Below are 25214 nucleotides of genomic sequence, written 5' to 3'. Positions count from 1 at the left end.
TATTATGACTGAGTGAATCTCACCCGTGACGGTGGCCGTGCGCGTGCAGTTATAGAGTATTGCGAGCTCTCCGAACACTTTCCCCCGCTCGATGGTGCACAGCTTCTGCTCTCCTTTGGTAACCTCCACCGACCCCCCTGCACACAACACACACACACACACACACACACACACACACACACACACACACACACACACACACACACACACATATGCATGTGTACATTGCAAATGCATACACACATACAGACCATGCCATGCACAAATAGAATATTTGAATATATTATATGAATATTAATATACATATATATATTGAGTTGTCAAAATTAACTGCCAAAATGTGAAGAGTGTGCAAAGTACCTTCTGAATCCACTGGAGCTTGCGCATCATTGATGTGCTGTATTAAATCGAACTACTATTTATTGTACTGATGCTAGCTATGTGTACCATATACTGCGTAATGTCAACCGAACCGATTCTTATGGTAATCGTAACTGTTCCAGATTTACCCACTCGTCTGGATGGACAAAAAGATAAGCTTATGTCCACTGAACTTTTCCCTTAAAATGTGCTTGTACTGTTGGTGAATATAAATGTAGTTTATTTGCATGCCATTAGGTTTGCCTTAAGAGTACTTCCCTCATTTGCATCCTGCATAAAGAATGATAACAAGCCTTATTTAAAAGAAACATTACAGATGTGAAATAGATTTAGATGGATAATTCATTGGTTTTGCAAAGATCTGTGATGCATTGATGGGAAAAGGCTAGTTTACTACACCTTCTATGTACATAACAGAGGGATTCAGTGTGGCCGAATGTAATCCGTGAGAATAATTCAGCGATTGAGAGCATACATTCATTCTCATGGTGGAAATATTATGCCATAAAAATATTCCCATATAAAACCTACAAGCTGTGCAGTTTTAGAATGTCATCAAATGTAATAAATTGCATATCAGTGTGCAGATTTATGTGGGGCCCGAGCATGGAATGAATTTATGAAAATCATTTTTAGGTTTAAAGTGATATAAAATCCTTGACAGCTAAGACGTCCAAGACTGTATTTATTTCTACTTTTTACACGCTGGTTTTAAAGGAGAACTCCACCTGAGGGTTTTAAAGGTTAACCCTAAGGTTATTACTTTTTAAATCCAGACATTTGCACCGACTGCACATTTTGAGCACCAACTCGATTTCTAAATACATTTCTGTGGTCCATTTGAAAGTACATTCTGCCAGTGTCAAGAGCTTTACACAAGCATAACCTTGGTCATTGTAATGTTTACCTACGTAGGCACCGCACCAAATTCATGCAATGGCAAACTTTTCCAATTTAAAAGTTATTTTGTACATGTAGCATGTATTGTGCCCTTGATGCCATGGCTGCACTACTTCTTGTGTTGTGGTTTAAGCTAATAAAAGAGTACATGGGATTTTCCCCTCAATGTCAGAGTTTGATTTGAAAGGAGTTTGGTGGTCACTCAGTATGTAGATATTGAAATGTATTACCTGAAATTACAATATAATTTGTTTACCAGCACATATAAGGACTGAAATGAGTAACTTTTATGCAGCTATGCAGTAACTTTTAAAAAGTAATATATGTCTGCTGTAATTTAAGGAAGAATGTAAAAAGCTATCATTTTATTTAGATAATGAAGAAACACCTGGGATAGTTCTGCAAAAACTGTCAGATTTCATGTTAGAAGCTTCTGTGGACATAACATCATCCACTTGAAGTAATGAAATTCCTGCATTACAGGAATGACCCATATAATTCTGGACAGCAAATGTAATCAGCAAATGTAATTTGTAATAACACAAGACGTCCGTTAGATGGAAGCAGAGTGTTGAATTCGTAGGACATGAGCCATAGATATGTATGTATATTCAATTCAATTCAAGTTTATTTGTATAGCGCTTTTCAGGATACAACTTGACAGCAAAATTAAGTTTCTAAATTAAATGTGTCCTTTTATTATTGCTTGGACATGCAACATGAACAGTTTTTAATCTAAATTAGGTTGTATAATTTCGAAATTTGAAGCAAAAACAGAATGGTTTGACTTCAGTTTTGTGAAACTATAAATAAAAATATCTGCATGAAAGCAGAGCTGAATGAGACGCAGATTCACTCTCTGCCAGCAGGTGGCGCTTAAAGCGTTTCCTTGGTTTCCGCTGTAAACAAAGCAACGCTGAACTTATGAACTTTAATATGCATTTTTATACAGAGGCAAGATGAAAAGTAAAAAATACCATCTAAACTTTTCTAAAGACAGTAAGTTCCCCTCAGACATGCATTCATATAAACTCCTACACCTAAATGAATCGCGATTTATTTGGCATCTCAACCGATTTGAATCGTCACATATTTGCATCGATTTTCAAGGGGCTCGCGGTTAATCGTTACATCCCTAATATACATCTATAACAAATATTGAAACATTCACGCCGATTTGAGTGGTTTTTGTTGTTTATTTGCCGATCAGTTGGATGCATTGTTCCTTTATTAAAATGAAAAATTGATAAGTATTAAATATCTTATGTAATAATTTTCTCTCAGCTATTTAGATTTTTTTTATATTGCCAATTTTATATTATACATGAATAAAGAACAAATGAAAATGTGCATATTTAATATAGTACATTAAAAATAATTTAAAATACAAATATTAAAATAAAATAAAATATTATATTTCGTCAAAATATGTTGAATTCTAAAATAAATTAAAAGGGCAGCACAGGTGTATCGTCTTAAGAGATTTTGAGTTATTTGAGGAAAAAATAGCTTGGATATATAGGCTAGCAATAAAAATGTGCTTTTGCTGACTGAATTTAATACGATTAATATGAGATTTGGCAAGAAGCAATAAAAGATTAATAATAAAGTATTAATTTCTTGCTTTGTTCACGTTATAGAAACCAAATAACATCCTTAAACAAGCAAAAGGAGATTTTGGTTAATAAACAAATAGATCTATCTAAAATAATTGCTTATAAGGACAAAAAATATTATGTCCCGTTTTGCTAGGGGCAAAACAGCAACTTTTGTCTGTCTGATATTTTTAGAATGAAACCTGAGTGGAATCGCCGCAAATAGATCTATCTAAAATAATTGCTTATAAGGACAAAAATATTATGTCCCGTTTTGCTAGGGGCAAAACAGCAACTTTTGTCTGTGATATTTTTAGAATGAAACCTGAGTGGAATCGCCGCTTGACGTCACCTCAAAGGAACCTGGCCGCAGCCTTCCCGGAAAGACGTCATCGCACTGCGCCATCAAACATTGCGCAATAAGTGCGCAGCTACTTTAGCTTGAACTAGCTGCAACTGATTACTACTGGTAAAGTTTTTTTTGTTGTTGTTGTAAATATTGAGTTTTTTCTTTAAAAAGATCCAGCCATGGCGATGCAAGCAGCTAAACGAGCGAATGTAAGTCCAGATTTGTTTCAAACGTTCAAATGATCGTGATGTTGATAGTGTTGGGCTCAAAATGGCTAATCGGTGCATTGGAGATGGATGTTTACTGTTGTTTTCCTGGTATAAACGTGATCAATTACCTCTAAGACAAACAAGTAAGCGTTATTGCTAGTTGAATTTTAAATATCTATTTCCTGCTTTTGTATTTTTACGATTGGACGTATTTAGGATTCGAGTGCCCTCTCTTTATATATATAAAGGTCTAAACGTTTACCATATTGCGTCCATGTCGGAATTCATGAATTCTTTTTCATAATTAAATGTCATTCGAAGCGCTTGAGAACGTTTAAGTTCTTTAAATGACTGTGTGGTTTGTGTTTTAATAATCTGAAACTGTAACATTTCATGAATGTGTATGTTAATGTTTCTCTTTGCTGGCATGTTTCAGATTCGTTTACCTCCAGAGGTGAACAGGATATTGTATATTCGTAACCTTCCATACAAGATCACCGCAGAGGAGATGTATGACATCTTTGGAAAGTATGGGCCAATTCGTCAAATCAGAGTGTAAGTATCAGTGTATTTTTCTCACATTTACATACTGTTATTCATAAGAGACACTTTAATTTAAAGAAAGTACTGATTGTGTCATTAATGACGTTTATTTTTGTAAGCTGAGTAACTGATTGTTCTGTGATTGTTAGTGGGAACACACCAGAGTCAAGAGGAACAGCCTATGTCGTATACGAAGACATCTTTGATGCCAAAAATGCCTGTGATCACCTTTCTGGATTCAACGTCTGCAACAGATACTTAGTTGTATTGTACTATAATGCGAACAGGGTGAGTTTAACTGTTTTTTTGCCTTTGATTCTAACATTAACTTTGTGGTATGTGAAACTGAAATGTTTTCATGATGTTTTGTTGTATGTTAAAGGAGTAGATTACCAAAAATTAAGATTTTGTCATTTACTTCATTTCTGTTTCGAACACTTATCATTTTATTTCTTCTGGGGAGCACAAAAGGAGATATTATGCAGAATGCCCAAAACATTCTTTTCCATACAGTGAAAACAGACAGTGACTAACTATTGACTAGAATCAGAATTAGAATGAGCTATATTCTCCAAGTCTGTGCAAACACACAAGGAATGTGTTGTGGTTTTTTAGGAGCTCTTACAAACATACATGTATGACATTGAGACCAGAAAGAACGTTTAAATAAGGAAGACTGAGGGGAAATTATATATATATATAAAATATATTATTATTATTTTTTTAATAATAATAATGTGGTAGTTGGACTATTGTCCAACTATTCACTTTGGCAGTTACTTTCAAAGTTAATTTCATTGAGTGTGATACAAAACTCTAATGTTACCTGTTTCCCCCCACCAGGCTTTCCAAAAAATGGACACAAAGAAAAAGGAGGAGCAGCTGAAACTTCTCAAAGAGAAGTACGGGATAAACACAGACCCACCGAAATAGTCAACATTTTTTTTTATTTCTGTTGTTCTATTATTCTTTCTTGCACCCATATCCTTCTCACTTTACCCCTTTAAGTAATGATTTTTACCCAAAAAAATTGTACCTGTTGAAGTTGAACAGTGTTCATTACTTGGCCTGAAGTCTTGTTATATATTGACCTAATGTCTTTTTCAATTAGTTTTCTGTTAATATTGAGTAAAGTGGCATTTGTTCATCAGCATTTGTTTTATTAAATCAGTGTTTTTCTTTTTTAATATATCTGCCTGGTGTCTTATTTGCACATTTTTATTATACATGTAAACTTGTACACAGTAGTTATAATCAGCTAGATTTTTACAAATTAAAATACATAATGAACAATGTTTTGAGTGGTAAATATTTTGGATTCACATTTCATTGGTAATCAATAAAATATTGCATATAAGTTCATATACTGTATATTACTTTTTAAAAAGATACTTATTTTTTTTATATACTTTTTATATACTATATACTTATTTTTTCTGTAATTGCATTTTCAGAAACTGCATTAAAAAAAAACATTAACCTGAAATTAATTTCATTACAGTCTTAATCTTTATAGTAATACACTACATTAATAATTAAATATCTTGCGTTGGATTAGGATTTTAACTTTGTTAAATATTGTTGCCTCCATTTTTTAATGAACTTCCGTCTGACCTTAAATGAGCCAATCAGGTGAATGCGCGAGAACGAGGCGCGAGAGCAACATTCGTGGCATCTAGTTAGTATCTCCTAATTTCTTCGTTAAATTATCGGCTATAGAAGTAGTTCGTTTTCCCCGATTTTCGTGTAACTGAAACTTAGCTGTTAGCTAAAACTAATAAGTATTACGGGGTGAAAATCCATTGTTCGGTTCTTAGCCGTTAAGTTAATCCTCCTCGATCCCACACAAGAAGCCAAGATGTCGTTGGTCAACACTGAAATAAAAGCGGAATATACCCTGAAGTGGTGAGTGTTTGTCATAAAGGTTTGTTTCATATAGGCTTTATCTATTAAATGTGTGTTGATTCAAATGATCGACATAAATGGTTTTGTCCCGTTTTAAGTGTTCGCAAACTGCTAAAGGAAAGTCACAACTTTGAAACTGAGTGGTTTATTATGGAGTTTATTAAATCGAATTTACTTTACTTTTTGAGGGAGTAAGCTGAACACTGAATGTAGAAGTTTCTTTGCGTTTTGTTGCGCAAGAGACAAAATCCAGTTAACGTTACTTGCTGCGTTTTATTCACGCTGTGCTGCATCCTCCTGACAGACCTGACGCGACCTCATCTAATGTCATTTTCGGGAATTTTCAAAGGTTTGTCAAAACTGACACAGCTGACGCTAAATATGAAGTTGAAGGTTACTGTACCATTTTAAATTTATGGACCAGTGTATTTGACATGTAAGACAATACATAATTAGAGTAACTATATAATGCTCTTTTTTTGTAAGAGTATATCAGTTAATGATCCTATATGTGAATTTAATGTGTTGGCAATCAGAGGCTGCACCTGTTGCCTTTAAACTCACCTGTGAGATAAATCAGTTGACAGACTCCTTCCAACACGCTTTCTAATGTCTAATTACACTTGGGTAATTTTATACTGCGTTTTTTTCATAGCGCATCGTCCCGTTTCCTGTCCCTTAATGTTATATTTAATGCAACCTTGAAAAACATGCTTGCTTTTATACATATAAATTGTAGTCTAAAATCTTGACATTAAGTTGTCTTATATTTTTGGATGTTTCTTGTCTAGTGTTGTACAAAAAAAAAAAATTACATTTGTTTGGAAAATTTGTGTCCATTTTATGTCAACTATTTACAAAAGTACAGAGTAATGTAAGACAGTCTGTTTTTTATGGACCGGTGTTTATTCCCCCCTCCCCCTCTCTTCCTCTCTCTTTTTCTAGATACACCTAGACACTGGAGTGAAGGAGTGAATGAGTCACGGAAGGAGCCACCATGTGTTCTATTCCAGGACTCCCATCAATGGGTTCAAATGTACTCGTACTCATTACCAGAGTAAACTTAAACCCGGCATGCGTTCTGGTAGAGTTTTGGGGGAATTTTGATCAAGACCAAAAATTTGCATATCAGCAGCTGAAAAAAGAGATTCAGTACCCCAGAGAGGGTTTTTGTGAATCGGATGGAAACCCTGGTGACTTGTGCCTCGTACGAGTGTATGAAACATGGTACAGAGCCCGTATAGTGTCCAGAGATACTGACGAGTACAGCGTGTTTTTAATTGATGAAGGCAGAACGCTGCGTGCCACTGTAAACACTTTAGCATGGGGCAAAAGTGACTTTTTCTATCTTCCCCCTGAAGTTGAATTCTGTGTTCTTGCCAATGTCCTACCACTGTCTCCTGAAAACAAATGGTCAGCAATGGCCTTAGAGTTCATGAAGTCCTTCTGTGGTCGAAGAGTCAATGCCACTGTTCAAGATGTTCTTGTGCCTCATCGAACATTCCTACTTGACATTCCTTGTCTGTCCAGACAGATGTTTGAAATGGGCTTTGCAAAGAAGTTGTACAGTGATCGGTTCAAGGAGTTTGTTGCCAGATCTTTGCAGGCCAACAGTGAAACTGGAGAACCTCAGAGAATTTCTTCCATTAGGACCAAACCAATTGAGATCATTGAGCAAATAGAGAAGCAGCAGGCCTACATGTATCCAGAGCTGCAGACCGATACTGTTGAGACTGTTGTGGTCACTGAAGTAACAAGTCCATTTCGAATATTCTGTCAGCTTAAGGTTTTCTCTCAGGAGCTGAAAAAATTAACTGAACAGATAACTCAGCATTACGAGGGAAGAGTTGGATGCAACGTTGCAAGACTTGAGAATCTAGGCAGCCCGTGTGCATCAAGAGGAAGTGACGGCAAGTGGTATCGGTCTGTGCTGCAGCAGGTCATGTCTGCCAACAATGTGGTTGAAATTTTGCAGGTGGATTATGGGAAGAAACAATTTGTAAAAGTTGAGAATGTCAGACCACTTGCCCCTGAATTCTTCAGGATGCCTGTCGTAACGTATGTGTGCTCCCTTCATGGAATAGCCGACAGAGGTATTGGCTGGACAGCTTCACAAATCGATTACCTGAAATCTCTCCTGCTCAACCGCACAGTTATCGCCAAGTTTCAGTATCAAAGCCTTTCTGAAGGTGTCCACTATGTCACGTTTTACGGAGAGGAGAACACAAACATCAACAAATTGTTTGAACTGAAACAGAAATGTTCACTGGACTCTGATATGACCCTTACAGACTTTGCTGTTCAAAAGAGCCCATTATCTCAAAAGAGCAAGATTTTGGAGACAACCAAGGCCACACACATTGATGAAACCTACTCTGACCTTAAAGGGAACAAGCCAGTCTTTTTCACAGAAAGTCTCACACCTAACACTTCACATGTGGCAGTTGTACAGCATGTTGAGAGCCCTGGAAAGTTTTGGATTCAAACTCAGCGATACGCAGATGAATTCAATCAGCTAATGAATGGCCTTGGAAATCTGTACAGTGATCCAACAAGCACTGAAGGATTGATAAGAAAGCCTGTTGTTGGTCTCCTCTGTGCAGCTAAAGCCCAGGATGGTGTGTTCTATAGAGCATCTATCTATAAGGTTATTGACAAGAAAGCAGAAGTTTACTTCCTTGACTATGGCAACACAGAACTTGTTGATTGTTTCAACCTCAGACAGTTGCCTCTGAGATTTCAGCAGTTGCCTGCTGTGGCAGTAAAGTGCTCCCTCTATGGCATTAAATCCAGACTGAAACATTGGGACGAGAGGGCTACATTGTTCTTTTCGAAACTCGTTGAAGACCGAGTACTTGATTTGCACATTCAAGACAAGCATCAAGACACTCACATGGTCCAGTTAGTGGATCCGAGTTTAGATGGAGAAAATAATGTGATCCAGTTGCTGTGCAATGCAGATTTCGCAGACAGTGAAAAAAGCTTTGTGGATAATTCTACCACAAGATCTTGTGGTTTAAAAACCACACACACATCTGGTGTATTCTTGACAGGAGCTCGGCATCAAACGCCTTCCAGTTCTTCTGCCATAACAGACAGTGCATCTGCATTCAAGGAATACTTGTTTCCCATTGGAAGTTCACTGGAGGTAACTGTATCCTACATTGAGAGTCCAAATGACTTTTGGTGTCAAAAAGCCAGAAATGCAGCATGTTTAGAAGTTCTAATGCAAGACATTCAGCGTTTCTATGCTCATAGTGAATTTCAAGCATGTGAAGCAGCTTGTGTTGCCCGTCATCCTGAAACTGGGATATGGTACAGAGCCTTGGTCATTCAAAAGCACCAAACGCCTCATGTTGATGTCTTGTTCATTGACTATGGACAGACAAAGAAGGTTGCTGTTGAAGATCTTCGAAAGATCACTCCAGCATTCTTGAAGATGAAAGGACAAGCCTTTCGATGCAGTTTGTATAACCTGATCCAACCAGTTTCCCACTCAGCTTTAGACTGGAGCCCTGAAGCCACATTGCAGTTTCAAGAGTTTGTTGACACAGCAGCGTCCATAAATGTGCCCTTAAAATGCACCATATTTGCTGTAATGTATGACTCCCAGAAAGTTGTGTTCAATGTGGTAGACTTGGAGACCCCATTCCAAAGCATTTGCAATCTCCTTGTCCAAAGACGTCTAGCTGACCGTGCACCCTCTAAGAAAGCTCCTCTTCCACCCTTTCGGCTGGACACCTACTATTATTCCACACATGGCGTCAAGACTGGATGTGAAGAGGAAGTGAGTATCACCTGTGTGAAAAGTGTCACTAATTTCTTTTGCCATCTTGCCAGGAATTCGGAGGAGATTGCGAAACTTTCAAACAAGGTCAACTTCCTATGCCGTCAGCTAGAGGAAACAAAGTGTCCTCAGACTTTTGGAACAGTTTGCTTTGCAAAATACACAGATGGACTTTGGTACAGAGGCCAAATAAAGTCTACAAAACCATCAGTTGTGGTCAATTTTGTGGATTATGGTGACACATTGGAAGTAGATAAATCAGACTTGCTGCCGGTTCCAATTGAAGCAGGAGAAATTATGTCCATCGCAGTGCAGGCAATTGAATGTGGGCTCTCAGATATGCCTGAAGATGTGCCATGTGAAGTTGAAAATTGGTTTCGGAATTTTGCGGACAGTCATTGTTTCACTGCTTTGATCGTGGCAAAAGACCCAGGAGGAAAGCTTTTGGTGGAACTTTATGAGGGAAAAACTCAAGTGAATGCACTGATCAGACAGAAGTTTCACAATGAAATCCATAGAAATGAACCAAGTGCATTCAAAGGATATAGTTCAAAGAACAGAAGTGCACAAAGTGGGGCAACCCATATGAAGGAAAGTTCCAGTGGTCTAAATCGAGATTTCGGTCATCAAGTTCCGCAATCCCGTGACAGTTATGCAGCACAAGGTGATGTTGAATCAAAACAGCCACGGAGCAAGTGGGGATTCCATACAGATGGTAGACCAGAACCAAGAAGAGATTTTGAGACGTTGCATAATTCCCAGAAAAAACATGAACCACAAAGAAAGTCCAATGATAGAGCTGATGTGCGTCACCCCTGTACATCTGACAAAACTGATGGTGTTAAACCCAAGTCCGAGGCTCTTCTTAACGAATCAGCACTCCCAGTGAAAGTAATAAAACCAGGTCTAGAAGCTGAGGTATTCATCTCTCATTGCAATAGCCCTTGTAGCTTCTTTGTTCAGTTTGCAGCTGATGAGGATGACATTTATTCGCTTGTGGAGAAGTTGAATGCTGACCAATCAAGGTGCGCAAACATTGATCCCAGTGATATTCATGAGGGAGAATTGGTTTGTGCAATGTTTCCTGAAGATAACTCTTGGTACCGTGCAGCAGTAAGAGAAAACGTTGGTGACACAGTCAACGTCGAATTTGTTGACTTTGGAAACACGGCTACAATTTCTGCCTCAAAAATATGTCGTCTTGATCAATCATTTGCTTTGTTTCCTAGGTACAGCATCCACTGCTCTGTACATAAACTGAATGTTGAGAGTGGAGACCAAAAACTTGCACCCAACTTCAAACGAGTAATTGAACAAAACATTGAAAAGGTCATGTGCACATTTGTGAAAATGTCAGGGACCATTTGGGAAGTGAAACTTGATGTTAATGGTATAGTGCTCGGATCCACCTGCAGGGATGGTGCTACATCAGCAGCTGAGCTTACGACCCCAGGTGTCAAGCAGACATCTGATATTAAAGTCTGTACCCATTACAAGAACCCTGACATATCAGCTGGTCAAATAATCACTGGATACACCTCATTCATCAGGGGTCCTCAGCTCTTCTGGTGCCAGTATGTGGCAACGGACAAACTTCAAGAGATTTCAGATGCATTACAGAATGCTGGTAATGCATCAGAAAAAACTTTGAGTGAGGAGTCTCTGCCAGTTGGAAGTGCTTGCATTGCCCTTTTCACTGAAGATAATTTGTGGTATCGAGCTAAAGTTACATCTAGGGACCTTGACATTCTCTCCATTACCTTTGTAGACTATGGAAATGAGGCAAAAGTCAATATCGGTGATGTTAAGGCGCTTCCACCCGAGCTATCAGATGTGCCCCCTCAGGCATTCGACTGCCAGCTTGAAGGTTTTGATCTTTCCAAGGGTTTCTGGGCTGAAGAGGCAGATGATGTGTTCTTTGAGCTAGTTAATTACAAGCTTTTAAATATCACGGTTGAGAAAATGGGGAACTCTGAAATGCCACACTTCGTCAAGCTGGATCGCAATGGTGCTGTCATCAATGATACCATGAGAAGCTATTGGAAAAGTCAAAGTCCTGAAACACCATCTGTTGAACTCTTAAGTGGAGCAAAACTGGCGCCCACCGACGTCTCTGTGGCTGCTGAAGTTAATATTGACTCAGTAGTTATCCATGATTCAGACACTTACTATGTTGATAATGAAACCTGCACATCAGTTCTCGAAATGCAACATTCTGATCAAGAGCAGCTTGATTTACTGACAAGTACAAAAGTTGGAAATGAAGCACAGGATGACCCACTCGAGATGATTACTGAAAATGTTGCCTCACCTGATACAGTGAGTATAGTGCCCTCTGATGCACAAGAGGACCTTGAAACCATATGTGCCATGGAAGATGAACCAGTTTCAGCTTTCACAAGTCCATCAGACACAACAAACCAGCATGCTTCTGCTAAAGAGACAGACCCAGCACCCCTTCCTGTAGTTTTGCTACAGCACTCTGAGGGAGCTACATCTACTATTTCCTCAGAGAATATAGATAGCTTCTTGATGAATAACACAGATTCTCAATTATGCATTGTTGAGGGACCAGAGTCACCATCATTTGAGATCATTAAATCAGGTAAGCTTGAATGTGAATCTTTTAGAGATACAATATCCACTGTATGCAAGTGGCCTTCTTTCCTTTTAATAATTTATTTATATTTTTTAAAGACTTGGGCTATTTAAGGCGAGCAACAGAAAAGAAGCCCGTTGGGTCAGAATGTGTGATATGGTCTCATGTAAGAAGAAATTGGTGCAGAGCACGAATTTTGAAAATTTCTGAAGATGCTGCATTGGCGAGTATTTATTTCTCTTCTCATTCACACTTTTTTTTAAAGAGCTGCCTTTGTTGTTTTTCTGGTTTTGTTTTGTCTAACTTAAGATTCATCTTCAGACTTGTTTTTTTTTTTTTTTTTTCAGGTGTTGCTTGTGGAACATGATTTTGAGGTGGTAGTAGATCCTCTCAATATCTTTGAAATTCTGCCAGACAAGCCATTACAGGTGTGGAATGCTGGAGTCTATTTTTGTGTTTCTAATCAGAAAGCATTTTTTACTCATCCAGTGTTTTAATTGCAGACTTCATGCATTGAAGCTGCAGTTCGAAGTGGTAAGTTTTGTACTTTGTTATATTTTAAGAAAAAATACAATACTACTTTAATGCCTTAGAATGATTTTTTAAATTCTCTTTCCTTCATGTCTGATAATTTTTTTCACCTGAAATAAACCATTTAAGATCCTTAAACACAAAATGTTTTGTAGATGAAGTAAACAGGGAGAAACATACTGCATTGAAGATAAGTCCTTCAAAGGTAAATGGGTGTTTAACTGTGCTACATAGAATGTTTACAGCAGTTGAGAATAGAACATGGACTGTAACAACCAATTCTACCTCTTATTACACCAGGTGGAAGATACAGAATATGGAACTGTTGTCACTTCAGAGTCTGAAGAACCAAATGGTAAGTGTTTTTATACATTTGCAAAATTACTGCATCGTGTAATGCTAAGGCAGAGGAAAAAATGTATACACATTAAAATATACTATGGTGTTATTAATTGGTGGCAAAGTAGTATGTAAGTCATAAGTGCAAAGTAGTTCAAAATTGCATTTTTAATATGTCAAGGTGAAGAAACACACATTGACCAAATGGATCCAGTTGATGAACTAGCAGACCAGGTACAGTGTGATGCCGTTGTACCAATCAAAAGCAAATACAGTTGACCGATAGTAATCTGATAGCAGTGTCTCAACATGTGTTCACTTGCAGCCTCAAGCCACGGGGTGTGTATCCTGCTCCACTGTTTTGGTTGAAAATTCTGAGGGTAAGTGAGCTTACTTGATTTACCTACTTATTAAAAAGTATTGGGACCTCAATTACAAATAGTGCATTGTACACTATTAATGTACTATGATTTGTACTGTATAATGTAGGGATGTAACTATTCACTCAACTCACGATTCGATTTTTTTTTTACAAAATGAGATTTAAGACTATTTATAAATTAAATGTGTCCTTTTATTTTTGCTTGGACAAAAATGCTGCACGTTTTTTGTGAAATTGAAATATAACACTATAATAATATACTAATACAGCACTTGCATTTCTCTTTTGTTGGTTTTGATTGCTTCTATTGTCCTCATTTGAAAGTCGCTTTGGATAAAAGCGTCTGCTAAATAACAAAATTTAAATATAGGCTAATGTAAATGTAAATAACAAAACTAAATTGAAATTTTAAAACAAGCCCCAAATCAAATAAGTAACACAAATAAAAGAAATCTCTTCATATAAACAAAATACGGCTTTGTCTGTGCTCTTTCCATTTAAAATTAGAAGCAACCACTGCATTTTAATCTTGATCCAAACGAAGATGCTGCATACATGCAACATGAACAGTTTTTAATCTAAATTAGGTTATATAATTTCGAAATTTGAAGCAAAAACAGAATGATTTGACTTCAGTTTTGTGAAACTATACATAAAAAATACTTGCATGAAACTGAACTTGAATGAGACCCAGATCCATTCTCTGCAAGCAGGTGGCGCTTAAGGGGTTCCTTGGTTTCTGCTGTAAACGAAGCAGCACTGCACTTATGAACTTTAATATGCATTATACAGAGGCAAGAAGAAAAGAAAAAATACCATCTAAACTTTTCTAAAGACAGTAAGTTCCCCTCAGACATGCATTCATATAAACTACCCCTAATTGAATCGCGATTTGTTTGGCATCTCAACCGATTTGAATCATCACATATTTGAATCGATTTTCAACCGGCTCTCGGTTAATCGTTACATCCCTAGTATAATGTCTGTTTGCATTAAATGATCTTCAGTCTATTGAATCTGCATTTGAATGAATATCTATGTTCAGACAGAATGAAATATCAAGTCCATGTGAAAAGTTTTGCATACATAATGTGCGATGGGCTAGACTTATTCATTCATTAACCAAGTTTGCACGCACATGATCTTTCAAACAAAACAGAAGTGGGGGGGGAAAAAAAACATCTGTCCTGCTTTATCTTTGACTTCAGTGCAAATGATAGGGCTGTGTTTTTTGTTTTAGTTGTAGATGTGTCAGGGGAAGGTGCACAAGTGCATGATCTCGTTGAAGTACTTGGTGTAAGTACACAAATGTGACATAAGACTGTTGAGGTTTAAAACTACTTAAATCTTTTTAACCCACTCATCTTCAATTTATTTGCACTCCAGCCTGAACAGGTAGAAAGCAAGGAGCCCCAAGAGGATTTAAATACTTCAGCTGGAGAGGAAAGAGGTTACTCATCATACTTTATGGAGATATAAACTCCAAATAAACTTCATGAAAGCGTAAACTCCAATAAACTTCATGAAAGAGTAGTTGATTGTGCTATTTTATTGTAATTTGTAAAATATGACTGTTTAGAAGATGCTGCCAAGATGAGTACTGGAGTGGATTTACTGATGGATTTCCTGGCTGTGGCTCCCCATGATAAGGTGTTTCGTCTTTTCTCTCCTTTATCTTGTTAAAGACCTACACCACCCAGTGGCTGAAAATATATTCCTCTCATATCATGTTTTTGCCAAATACAGGATGTGTGTGAGACTGAGCTTGAAACGGATGACTTGCTTGAGGAGTTTAATAGTATGTCATGTTTGCATTCCATGCATTCCAATGAGTCTTTCAATTTTAACAAATATAGAATGGATGTTTAGCATCTATTAATTGTATTTATTTATTTTTATTAGATATACCTGAAGATCTTATTGTTCTTACCAGTGATGGAACGGAATCTGACACTGCATCTGATGGCACGGTATTATAAGCTTACTGTTAAATTACTCTATTCATTAACCACAAACATGTGAGGTGTTTATTGGTATTTATTGTCTGACTTTGAATACTTCAGCTTCAGGGAGATACAATTACTGCGGAAATCCATACTGATGCTGAAGAATCATCATGCAAGTCATTTAAGTGTGAATATAAATTGAAAAAGCATTAACATTCCCACTGTTTTTATTTGAAATATTAATTTCTGTTTGAAGTGCGAACTAATACAGCAGTGTGCTTCACAGGCGTACAAGAAAAGTCAGATGCATCTGATTTCACCAATGCAGAGGATTTACGTGTCACTCATCTGACCCTGAAGGTCGAGGACGCACCTGACGATGATGTAATTTTTGTTGGTGTTTTGCAAGAATCCCAGGCAGAAGTATATGAGCCGGAGAGTGAAAATGAAAAACAGAAGTTTGACTAATGTAAACATTGTAAACCTACATCAACCAAAAAGATGGTTGATGTATCCAAAGAGGCAAGTTACTTATGTAATGTGCTTCTTTTTTTTTTTTTTGTTAATCACATTAAAATTGCCAGCAGCTTGATGGTATTAAGTTGTTTTGTCTGCCTAAAACCATAAACAGTATACTAGCAACAATAAGCACTTCTGCTTATTCATAGTGGAGCTGTAATTTTGTTTCCTCCTATTACTATTCAATGGTTGCTCATTGCAGATGAAGGCTGTTTTGTTTGTTTTTCAGTTATTACACAGCCTTTCATTGTATTCCTTGCATTTTGAAACAATGTTTCTAAATTGTACTTCATCCAGGGATTTTGTTGTTTGTTCAGATGCTCTTAAATGTTTACATTTGTGGTGAAAAAGCAATTTGCTGCATTTTGTGGAAACTCGTTGAATTTTTCTTTAATAAATATGCAACTTTCGTGTAGCACTTGTATGAACATTTCTTAACAGTATGTTATTCAGACTTTGTATGTGGGGAAAAAGAAAAAGAAATACCAAAGGTGAGATATTCTGTTTAATAAACAAAATCCCATATACATATAAAGAACTTGTGCATTTTTGTGGCTTTGCTGGAAACCATCGAAATATTGAAATCCCACGTGATAGTTTTTTTTTTAACTGACCAGAAATTAGTAGTGTAAAATCGGATTATATTTTCTTACAAATCAGGAAATCGCAGGTTTTAGTTACAGATCCAGAGAGAACTATGAGGTTACTTTCTAGGTGTTAAAATCATTAGGGTGAAACAAGCAAGCTATGCCAACGATATTTCACAGTATGGTATTTCATATTTTCAAATGGTTGTCAACAGACCCCTTTTAACATCAGTCACAGAATTCATTGAACACACTGCATTGATATAAAAACCCACTTTATATAACTAAAAACATGAAGGCACACAACAAGGACGGTGAAGTGTTTAAAAAAGTTAAAGTCTATTGCACTATTGCAATGGTACCTTTCATAAGTCATCCTGTATAGAGTAGTTTTGCCGTGTTTAAAAAAAAAAAAATACGAAATGTGATTTACATCAGATCACCATCTAATCCATAGTGCAAATTCAATCGTACTCCTACACAGCAGTCAAAATTTAGTCTTTTATGAAATTTCAAAAACAGATTTTGCATAGTGATAGATTGGCCCTTTCTCAAAGGTGTGTAACCTTCTGACTCTTATTTGTTACATGTGCAAGGTTACAAAATCATTGTACGGATACACATCCATATACATTGTATTCATGTTACTCAACTAAATAGATGACTGTGGGATAGTAATATTGGTTCCTGGAATCAAGTTGTCATCTTTTCCATCAATTAAAGCATCCCACTGATTGAAGTCTATGTCCATATCTGGAAAATAAAGAGATACGTTAGATATTGCAAACAAGTTTACAGTATTACAAACACTACTGATGTAATTTTTTTGGGGAAAAAGTCAAGTTTAACAAGACTGCATTGATTTGATCAAAACAGTACAACAGTAATATTGTGATTTTTTAAAGACGATTTTAAATAACTTCTATTTCTATTTTTCTATTGAATTTTCAGCAGCCATTACTAGTCTTCAGGGTCACATGATCCTTCAGAAATCACTCTAATATGCTGATATGGTGCTCAAGAAACATTTATTCTTATCAATGTATGTTGAAAACAGTTGCCTAATCTTTTTGTGGAAACTGATGTTTTTTTCAGGATTCTTTGATGAAAGTTCAAAAGAACAGCATTTTTTAAATATAATTTTCTGTAACATCTTAACTGTATTTAACATTTGATGAATTAGATGCATCCTTGCTGAATAAACGTATTAAAACTTACTGACCCCAAACTTTTTAAATGTAGTGTAATACAAAAAAGAAAAAATGTTTTTAGAAAGTGAGCTGAGGCACACAAACCCAAAAAGGTAAATAACTCACTTAAGTGGCGTTGAAGAAAAGCCAAAGTTGCTTTGTTGGAAAGATCCAAGGCTATGTGTGGATCAATCTCTCCTTTTAGCTTCATGAGCCTTCCAATCCAGTTCCCAGTAAGAAATGTGAAATCTGGGAAGCTCTGATGGACTGTCCCTCTGCCAAAACATAGTACAATTAAATGAAGCACATTTTTCAGACTGAACTACAACTTGACTTGGAAAAAAAAAAAAAAAAATTACTGACTTGATGGTTATCATTTTTCTAGGAAAGATGGCAGAGTCCAGCTTCTTCATACGGATGATATTCCCAATCCACTGGAATTTTTCAGAGTTAATAAAAAAGATTGGCTGCTTCACTCCAGGGAAGATCTCCTCGTCCAGAGGAAACATCCAGGTGTCCAGTGCCACACCACACCTAGGAATCAACATTGATGCCAGGATGAATATTTTGTTTTTGAATTTCTTCATGGAGCTACCAACATGCTACTGTAATTAGTTTACCAAGTAAATGTGTCTTTCTTGGCTAGTTTAATTTGTTCCTGAAAAATCACCTCTGAATTTAATGCTAATGTTTTTTTATGAAATTATTCTCTCTGTGATGCCATTTAGAGTGCATGACAAGATTTCATGTAGCATGACAGCATTTATGAAAATGAATCTAAAAAAGAAAAACAGGAAACTTGCAGAGGTTTTCACAGACACCAGTGTGAAAAAAAATAAATAAAGGCCAACTGCACAAACTGAGAACATCGTTTCTCAGACAGCCTGATAAATGTTTATTATCTACCCACAAGATCTTGTAACACATTGCCTGTTATGATATGTACAAGTCTGGAACATTCTAGTCAGCTCAAAACATACTTGAATTTGACGTCCTTGCACAAACATTCGATCACCGTCGCGCCTCCAAAGGAATGTCCCATAATCGCTATTCTACACAAGTCCATGGAGTTCTGAAATGCAAGAAGGCTCATTGTCATCAGCACTCCAGAATTGCAGAATATGATTGAGCAGTTCTCAATTTTAACTAAACTCTGAGTTTAAACGAACTGTAATATTCACCTCCATTGTTGACAAATCAAAGTCACACTGTAAGACGTTCTCTACAGACTTTCCTGAATTGATGTCAAAGAGAATATCCAAGGCTCTGATGCATTCATCTGCTCTTTGCTTTACCTGAGACGTAAAAAAAAATGTATTCATTTGCATGGAACACAGACAGTTCCTTCAATGGTGCATTAGCCAGGACCACAATTCATTTCAGGAATTATGCACAAAAAAAAATGTACTGTCACTAACACTAATTACATAAAAGCATAATGATTATTGGTGGGTTTTCCATGCAAAACAACGCAACACAAACATTTTTGGCTGCAAATATCACAAAAGGGCCTGCAAATTCTAATGTGACTGACAAGCATATCTGATATTTTGGTTATCAGATGAGTAACAAGAAAGGTGATGTTCTCACTTGCTTGTTTCTTAGAGGAAACTCATTCTCGCCTGGTTTCAACGGCCTGTAGTACATCCAAACCTCCTCCAGATTATCAGACAGAGGCTTGGCTATGTCACATGATGGATGCTTTTTTGTTCCTGGCTCAGCATGTTCTCTGAAGTAGAAAGTTGCAGAAGCAGATTCATCCCTGAAATTAAAAAGTTTACATTTTAGTGAAAGAAAAATACACCAGGCAAAATACAACACATAACCATAAGTGATCTTGAGATTTTTAACAAGAGTGAGGATATTTAATGATATATAGAAGCAAAATCAAATTTCTAGTTAATGGACCCTTTTCACAGACTGTGATGACGCACTTCCAAATCGTAAATTTACCAACGTTTATCTTTTTTTTTTTTTTATATGTACATTTATAACACTATACTTTCTCTGTTTTCTTACCCGAGCATTAAATGACATAAAACTAGTTAACACTGATGCAAGAGTGTTTCAAATACAAAGATTGAGGAAGAGACAGCAAATTTGACATCTTTCTCTCTTTTGATCAATGTAATCAATCTCTCAATATTTTTTTCCTTTTTTTGGAAAGTCATTGAAACACTATTGTGGATTTTTTTCTTTTGCTATTGGGGCAAATCAGATTGCAAAAAATATATCTGTTGTAGTTTCCATTCACCACTACAGAAGTTTACTCAACTATGACAATTTGCGCTTCTGAGATCTAGTAATTAGATAAAAAATGTGTTAACTTAGTTATAAATTAGTTATATAAAAAAAATTGTGTTCCCTACAATTGCAACACTATGAAGTATTTCCATTACTACATTTAGATTTAAAGGGGTCATGCACTGAGAAATCAAAATTTTTGATCTTTTGACACGAGGTCATTGTACTATAAAAACATCCTGTAAGTTCAGTAACATCCTGAACTCAAACTTTCTCATTAGTCTAAAAACAGCTCATATTGAAGCCAGTCTGCCAAAACTATAGATAGTGGAATGTGTCACTTTATGACATAATAGTGTGGCTATATTGGATCCGACAGTAATGTCGCACCACACAACTGTGAGTAACTGTTTTATTATGTGGTCACTATTGCTTTGTCTGTTATTACAGATTGTTTGATATACTGTATAGTATTTGTGCGTTTTTAACCTTAATCACAGCAGCGTTACACAACTGTTAGCCAATCATAGCAGTGGGCGTTTACTTCCGAGTCTACAATCTGCCCTACCTATTCAAACAGAGCGTTCTGATGAGAGGGTCAAAACAGGACAGAAAATAGCCTATTACTTCTAAATTATGATGTTATTTTATATAAAAATCTTGATAACATTATAAGTGGACCTCAGAGAACAGTACAAAATAAGTAAAAAAGGCAGTTCATGACCCCTTTAATTATTTAACGCTAGTTGAATTCAGACCCTAGATTTTTAACCTGAAAGGCAGTGTTTCACCAACCATGCTGTCCTGTGTTATGTGTCAGTCCACCGGTAAACACTGTTAAGAATGTGATGACCTAGTTTATACCATTGTTTGCATTCTTCTCACACACTTTGACTATTACAACATACAAAAACTTTCACTGGTGCGGGGCAAGGAGTGTTACTGAACAGCAATTGTACAACAATCGTGTCAGTTTGTGGTAAGCAGCTATCTCTTATCTCAACGTACTGGTCCAGTTGCAAAGAAAAAAAAAGCTTTTGCAGCTAATAAATTCCAACTGAAAGCAAGCACCTGTGCTCCACAGCTGCAACAATGAAGCCCTGTGAAGCCAGTTCAACACATATGGCTGAATATAATGTCCTGAAAATACAACACACAAAAACACAGTGGCATTGTAAAACATTGAATCAAGGATTGACATCATGTTTGCTCTTGAATCTTTAAATCAAACACACCTGAAAGCTCCCAGTCCATGAGAGAAAATAATAACAGGATATTTCCCATCTGGTTTAAACGACGCATTCCAGGCTGCTGGGATTTTACAAGACCCTAATGCAAACAAACATACATAAATGTCCATAGCATGACAACAGCGGCGATGTTTTAACCACATCTCAAAGTGACAGATATGCTGAGGAAGTGGCATGGTTCGCTGACATTTTCAAAGGGCTCAGCACTCAACAGCCAAAAATGCTTACCAAAGAGGTAGTTAAAAATTCTTTCACTCAGTGCTCTGTTCATCTTCATAAAGTCTGCGAGGCCATTGAAATACTCCCTGCACGGGACCCAATCTGGCAGCTGAGGATTCTCAGATGCTTGGCATGGATAGTAGAGTCTCAAGAACGTCCCCTTGATGAAATATACATACATTTTTTAAACCTGCTGATGACACAGACAATTCAAGTACACAGAATTCAAGCGCACACTTACATGGACTGTGCGGCCCACCATCAAGTCTGTGCATCCCACTTGGTGGGGTCCTTTTCCTGGCGGGATACTCAAAGTGTTGTTGTGCCCGCTTGAATTACCCATTGTGAAAACAGCCAACCAGTTCCACTTAGGAATAAACGTTAAACCTGAAAAACAAGATATCCATACCGTCACAAGAGTTCATGACAGAGCATGACATGACATTTTTAAACAAGCGAACGTTAGTTGACTCTCTCAGCTGACACAGCTCTTGGTGCCTGACAACTTTTCGTTAACTCAGTGCTTGTTAATAACAACATTTTGGTTTATTAGTCATATGAATACTGCCTATTAGAGAAGTAGCTCATGTGAGCTCACTGTAGGCCTGTCGCAATAATCAATATATTGACTTATCGCGCAATATATGTATATGACTATATATATATATATATATATATATATATGATGTAAATATATGAAACGTAATATAACTATTTATAAGCACTATTTGTCTAATTATTATTTATTTGCTTCAGCCTCTTCTCTTACCCTGCTGGACCAATGCGCTTTTGAAAACATAAACATTTGTGGAATGATACAGAGTTCCACTGACGATGCTGATTGGGTGCATCTTAAAAGCTCTCCTGGCTCTGAGGACCATACACTCAGTGGACAATGCAGAGGTTACAAATCTCAATCACCTGAAAAGTACCTTTCTCAAAGTGGCTGCAGTTTGACCAATTTAATCACATTTTTGCCTTGTGATTTTTAGATTTAGGATATACTATGCACTTTGACACCTCCACTGGAAATGCAGAGCAGTCTGGTCTCCTTGAGTCCCGCATCCTGTATCCAAAGAGGAAGATGCAATGCCTCCAATTTTTCTACAAAATGACAGGAAGTGTAAAGGACAGGCTAGTAATTTGGGAAAAGATGGATGATGGAACAGGAACCGTGCGTAAATTAAAGAAACTCCACACGGTCTGGGGTAACAGCTTTTCTTTTTTGAACTACTAGTAGCCTACAATCTTAAAAATAAGAGTTCATTATGGGCATCTGTGGTTCCATGAAGAACCTTTAACACCCATGGAACCTTTACATTGGTTCTTTATAGTGAAAAAAAAGATTCTTTAAAAAGTCCCCCCCCCCCCCCAAAAGCTGCGTCTAAAAATGCATACTGAATAGTAGGTAGGTACTACATTTAGTTTAAATATAGTAAATAGTAAGCCATCTGAATTCGCCTACTGATTTATAAATACTGTGAATTTGGACATACTACTCAGCCACAACTTCTGTTTTTCACTTACTATATAGTATAACAATTTTATTTTAAGAACTGTTAAGAACCGAAAGGTTCTTTGGGGAACCAGAAATGACTCTTCTTTGGCATTGCTGTGAAAACCCTCCTTTGGTACCTTTATTATTAATAGTGTATACTGCAGGAAAGCTTTAAGATATGATACAAGCGAGATTGTAAAATAATTTTAAATCAACGTTCAATGTCCACTTAATCTTTTATTTATTGTGTAGCCGTATAATCAAAACAACATGATCCCTTATGTAATTGCTTATCATAAAATGAATGTGGTGACAACAAAAGGTTTTTCCTCCCCCAGCTGATGAAGACAAAACATGGAAGATTGCTCATGTGCCTATGCAAATAGGGGCAAAGTTCCGCTTTGCATTCCAGGGAGTAAGAGGAGACCCCGCTAACTCTGGAGGAGGCATATTCATCGATGACATCAGCCTGACAGAGACGCACTGCCCTGCCGCTGTCTGGCGCATCCAGAACTTCTCGAGCATCCTGGAAACAGCCGACTACAACACCGTGCTGAACAGCCCTCGTTTCTATAGCCCTGAGGGTTATGGTTTTGGCGTTCAAGTACGACCACTGTCTGGTTACTCTGATTACACGGGCCACTATACTGGTCTGTACTTCCATCTGGCCAGTGGTGACAATGACATTGTGATGCAGTGGCCTGCTGTGAACCGCCAGGCCACAATAGTGGTAATGGACCAGGATCCAGACATTAAGCTGAGGATGTCCTCTGCTCGTAGCCTCACCACTGACATGAGCACAGGTGATTTGTATTGTGAGTGTGACTAAAGTTAAAAACAAACAAACAAACAAAAACATAATTTTTTTGTCTTCCTGTTCCCTAGTCAATGGAGACAAACTAATATGGGACAATCCAAGAACTGTTGGGACCTATGACCCAAGTTGCCAGTGTTATCGAGGAGATTCAGTGGGATGGAGGAGTTTCATAAAACACTACGACTTGCGCAGACGGAATTACCTGAAAAATGATGACCTCATTATCTTTGTTGACTTTGAGGGTACATTACACTGACTGTAACATTCTGACTTAGACATTTATACTGTTATTGTCTAATGTTTTTTTTTTTATGTGTGTCTCTTTGAAGACTTAACAAGCCGAACTGTTGGGACCTATGACCCAAGTTGCCAGTGTTATCGAGGAGATTCAGTGGGATGGAGGAGTTTCATAAAACACTACGACTTGCGCAGACGGAATTACCTGAAAAATGATGACCTCATTATCTTTGTTGACTTTGAGGGTACATTACACTGACTGTAACATTCTGACTTAGACATTTATACTGTTATTGTCTAATGTTTTTTTTTTTTATGTGTGTCTCTTTGAAGACTTAACAAGCCTGATAAACAGTGAAGTTCCAGTTGCACCAAAGGTTTGAGGCCAATAAGTCTGTGCTCAGTTATGGTAAATATGGCAGTTTTATTCTTATTGAATAAAAGGACTCACATAATTAAGTACTTGTTGGTTTAACTACCACACCTTTTGATCTACCAATAATTAATTAGGAAACATCACTTGTTTGATAAATGAGTATGATACATTTTTGAAATCATATGAGATAATTGTATTTTTTATCTCTTGAAACAGGTGTCAAATTCTGAAGTCTGAAGAGAGAAAGCTGTGTGCATTGTGGAGAACGTCATTTAAACCATTTTTAAAATGGAATTATGACAGTCATACTGTGACAAGTCTGTGTTTAATATAATCAATCTGTTTTTAAGCACTCTCAATAAAGCCTTAAATTACACTCTTTTGCCAAATTGTCATTTTAATGCAGCGAATAGTAAGGTTTTGTTACATATTGCACTGGCATCTGAAGTGATACACCTACATGCAGTTGAACCTTGTTTTCTCTGTGAACTTTAATGTTAATGACATGATAATATCTTAATCTTATCTGAAATCGCCCTGATATGATATAATTGTATTTACCTATGTTTCAGGGCTTAGGTTATACATATAAGCCTTTGTACTTTAAACAAAAACTGTGGTTTACCAAATCAGTTCCACTATATTAATTTAAATACAGAAACATGTTGTTATGGCTTCATTTACATAAATGTATTATTTTCATTACACATTTTCATTTACATTTCAAGCACAATTCCTAATATTCCAATTTTTATTATAGCCTATTAAATACAACATTGCTGCTCAAATACACAGAAAAAAATGTTTCATT

General features: G+C 36.8%; 4 protein-coding genes across 7 annotated transcripts; 3 read left to right on the top strand and 1 right to left on the bottom strand.

Moving 5' to 3' along the window:
• The first annotated feature begins 3253 nt into the window (after positions 1 to 3253).
• Positions 3254 to 5164, top strand: LOC107719105 (splicing factor 3B subunit 6-like). The gene is made up of 4 exons (XM_016526440.1): positions 3254 to 3434; positions 3871 to 3989; positions 4127 to 4265; positions 4821 to 5164. Exons 1-4 carry the CDS (start codon positions 3405 to 3407, stop codon positions 4908 to 4910), a joined length of 378 nt encoding a protein of 125 aa, XP_016381926.1. The 5' UTR covers positions 3254 to 3404; the 3' UTR covers positions 4911 to 5164.
• A 457-nt stretch (positions 5165 to 5621) lies between these two features.
• On the top strand, positions 5622 to 16398 carry LOC107719088 (tudor domain-containing protein 6-like). 4 transcript variants are annotated; one of them, XM_016526411.1, is made up of 16 exons: positions 5622 to 5882; positions 6828 to 12274; positions 12367 to 12491; positions 12616 to 12696; positions 12772 to 12802; positions 12955 to 13004; positions 13100 to 13154; positions 13320 to 13372; positions 13464 to 13518; positions 14761 to 14816; positions 14907 to 14970; positions 15103 to 15170; positions 15267 to 15318; positions 15423 to 15490; positions 15584 to 15638; positions 15753 to 16398. In XM_016526411.1, the coding sequence occupies exons 2-16, from the start codon at positions 6880 to 6882 to the stop codon at positions 15932 to 15934; spliced, it is 6390 nt and encodes a 2129-aa protein (XP_016381897.1). In that variant the 5' UTR covers positions 5622 to 5882; positions 6828 to 6879; the 3' UTR covers positions 15935 to 16398. The 4 variants fall into 4 exon arrangements, with proteins under 4 accessions (XP_016381897.1, XP_016381894.1, XP_016381896.1 ...); XM_016526408.1 differs by having other exon boundaries at positions 15584 to 15653; XM_016526410.1 differs by having other exon boundaries at positions 15100 to 15170.
• A 74-nt stretch (positions 16399 to 16472) lies between these two features.
• LOC107719089 (platelet-activating factor acetylhydrolase) lies at positions 16473 to 21869 on the bottom strand. The gene is made up of 10 exons (XM_016526412.1): positions 21717 to 21869; positions 21485 to 21635; positions 21242 to 21335; positions 21078 to 21146; positions 19353 to 19524; positions 18944 to 19057; positions 18743 to 18834; positions 18126 to 18296; positions 17889 to 18037; positions 16473 to 17325 (listed from the first exon to the last, which is right to left on the bottom strand). The coding sequence occupies exons 1-10, from the start codon at positions 21816 to 21818 to the stop codon at positions 17225 to 17227; spliced, it is 1215 nt and encodes a 404-aa protein (XP_016381898.1). The 5' UTR covers positions 21819 to 21869; the 3' UTR covers positions 16473 to 17224.
• A 301-nt stretch (positions 21870 to 22170) lies between these two features.
• mep1a.1 (meprin A, alpha (PABA peptide hydrolase), tandem duplicate 1) lies at positions 22171 to 24410 on the top strand. The gene is made up of 6 exons (XM_016526436.1): positions 22171 to 22177; positions 22232 to 22378; positions 22468 to 22683; positions 23312 to 23776; positions 23859 to 24032; positions 24361 to 24410. Exons 1-6 carry the CDS (start codon positions 22171 to 22173, stop codon positions 24408 to 24410), a joined length of 1059 nt encoding a protein of 352 aa, XP_016381922.1.
• Positions 24411 to 25214: the final 804 nt, after the last annotated feature.

The sequence above is a fragment of the Sinocyclocheilus rhinocerous genome, unplaced genomic scaffold (assembly GCF_001515625.1).
Source record: "Sinocyclocheilus rhinocerous isolate Xijiao unplaced genomic scaffold, SAMN03320098_v1.1 scaffold3470, whole genome shotgun sequence".
Classification (NCBI taxonomy): domain Eukaryota; kingdom Metazoa; phylum Chordata; class Actinopteri; order Cypriniformes; family Cyprinidae; genus Sinocyclocheilus; species Sinocyclocheilus rhinocerous.
This window is presented reverse-complemented; position numbering and strand designations above follow the sequence as displayed.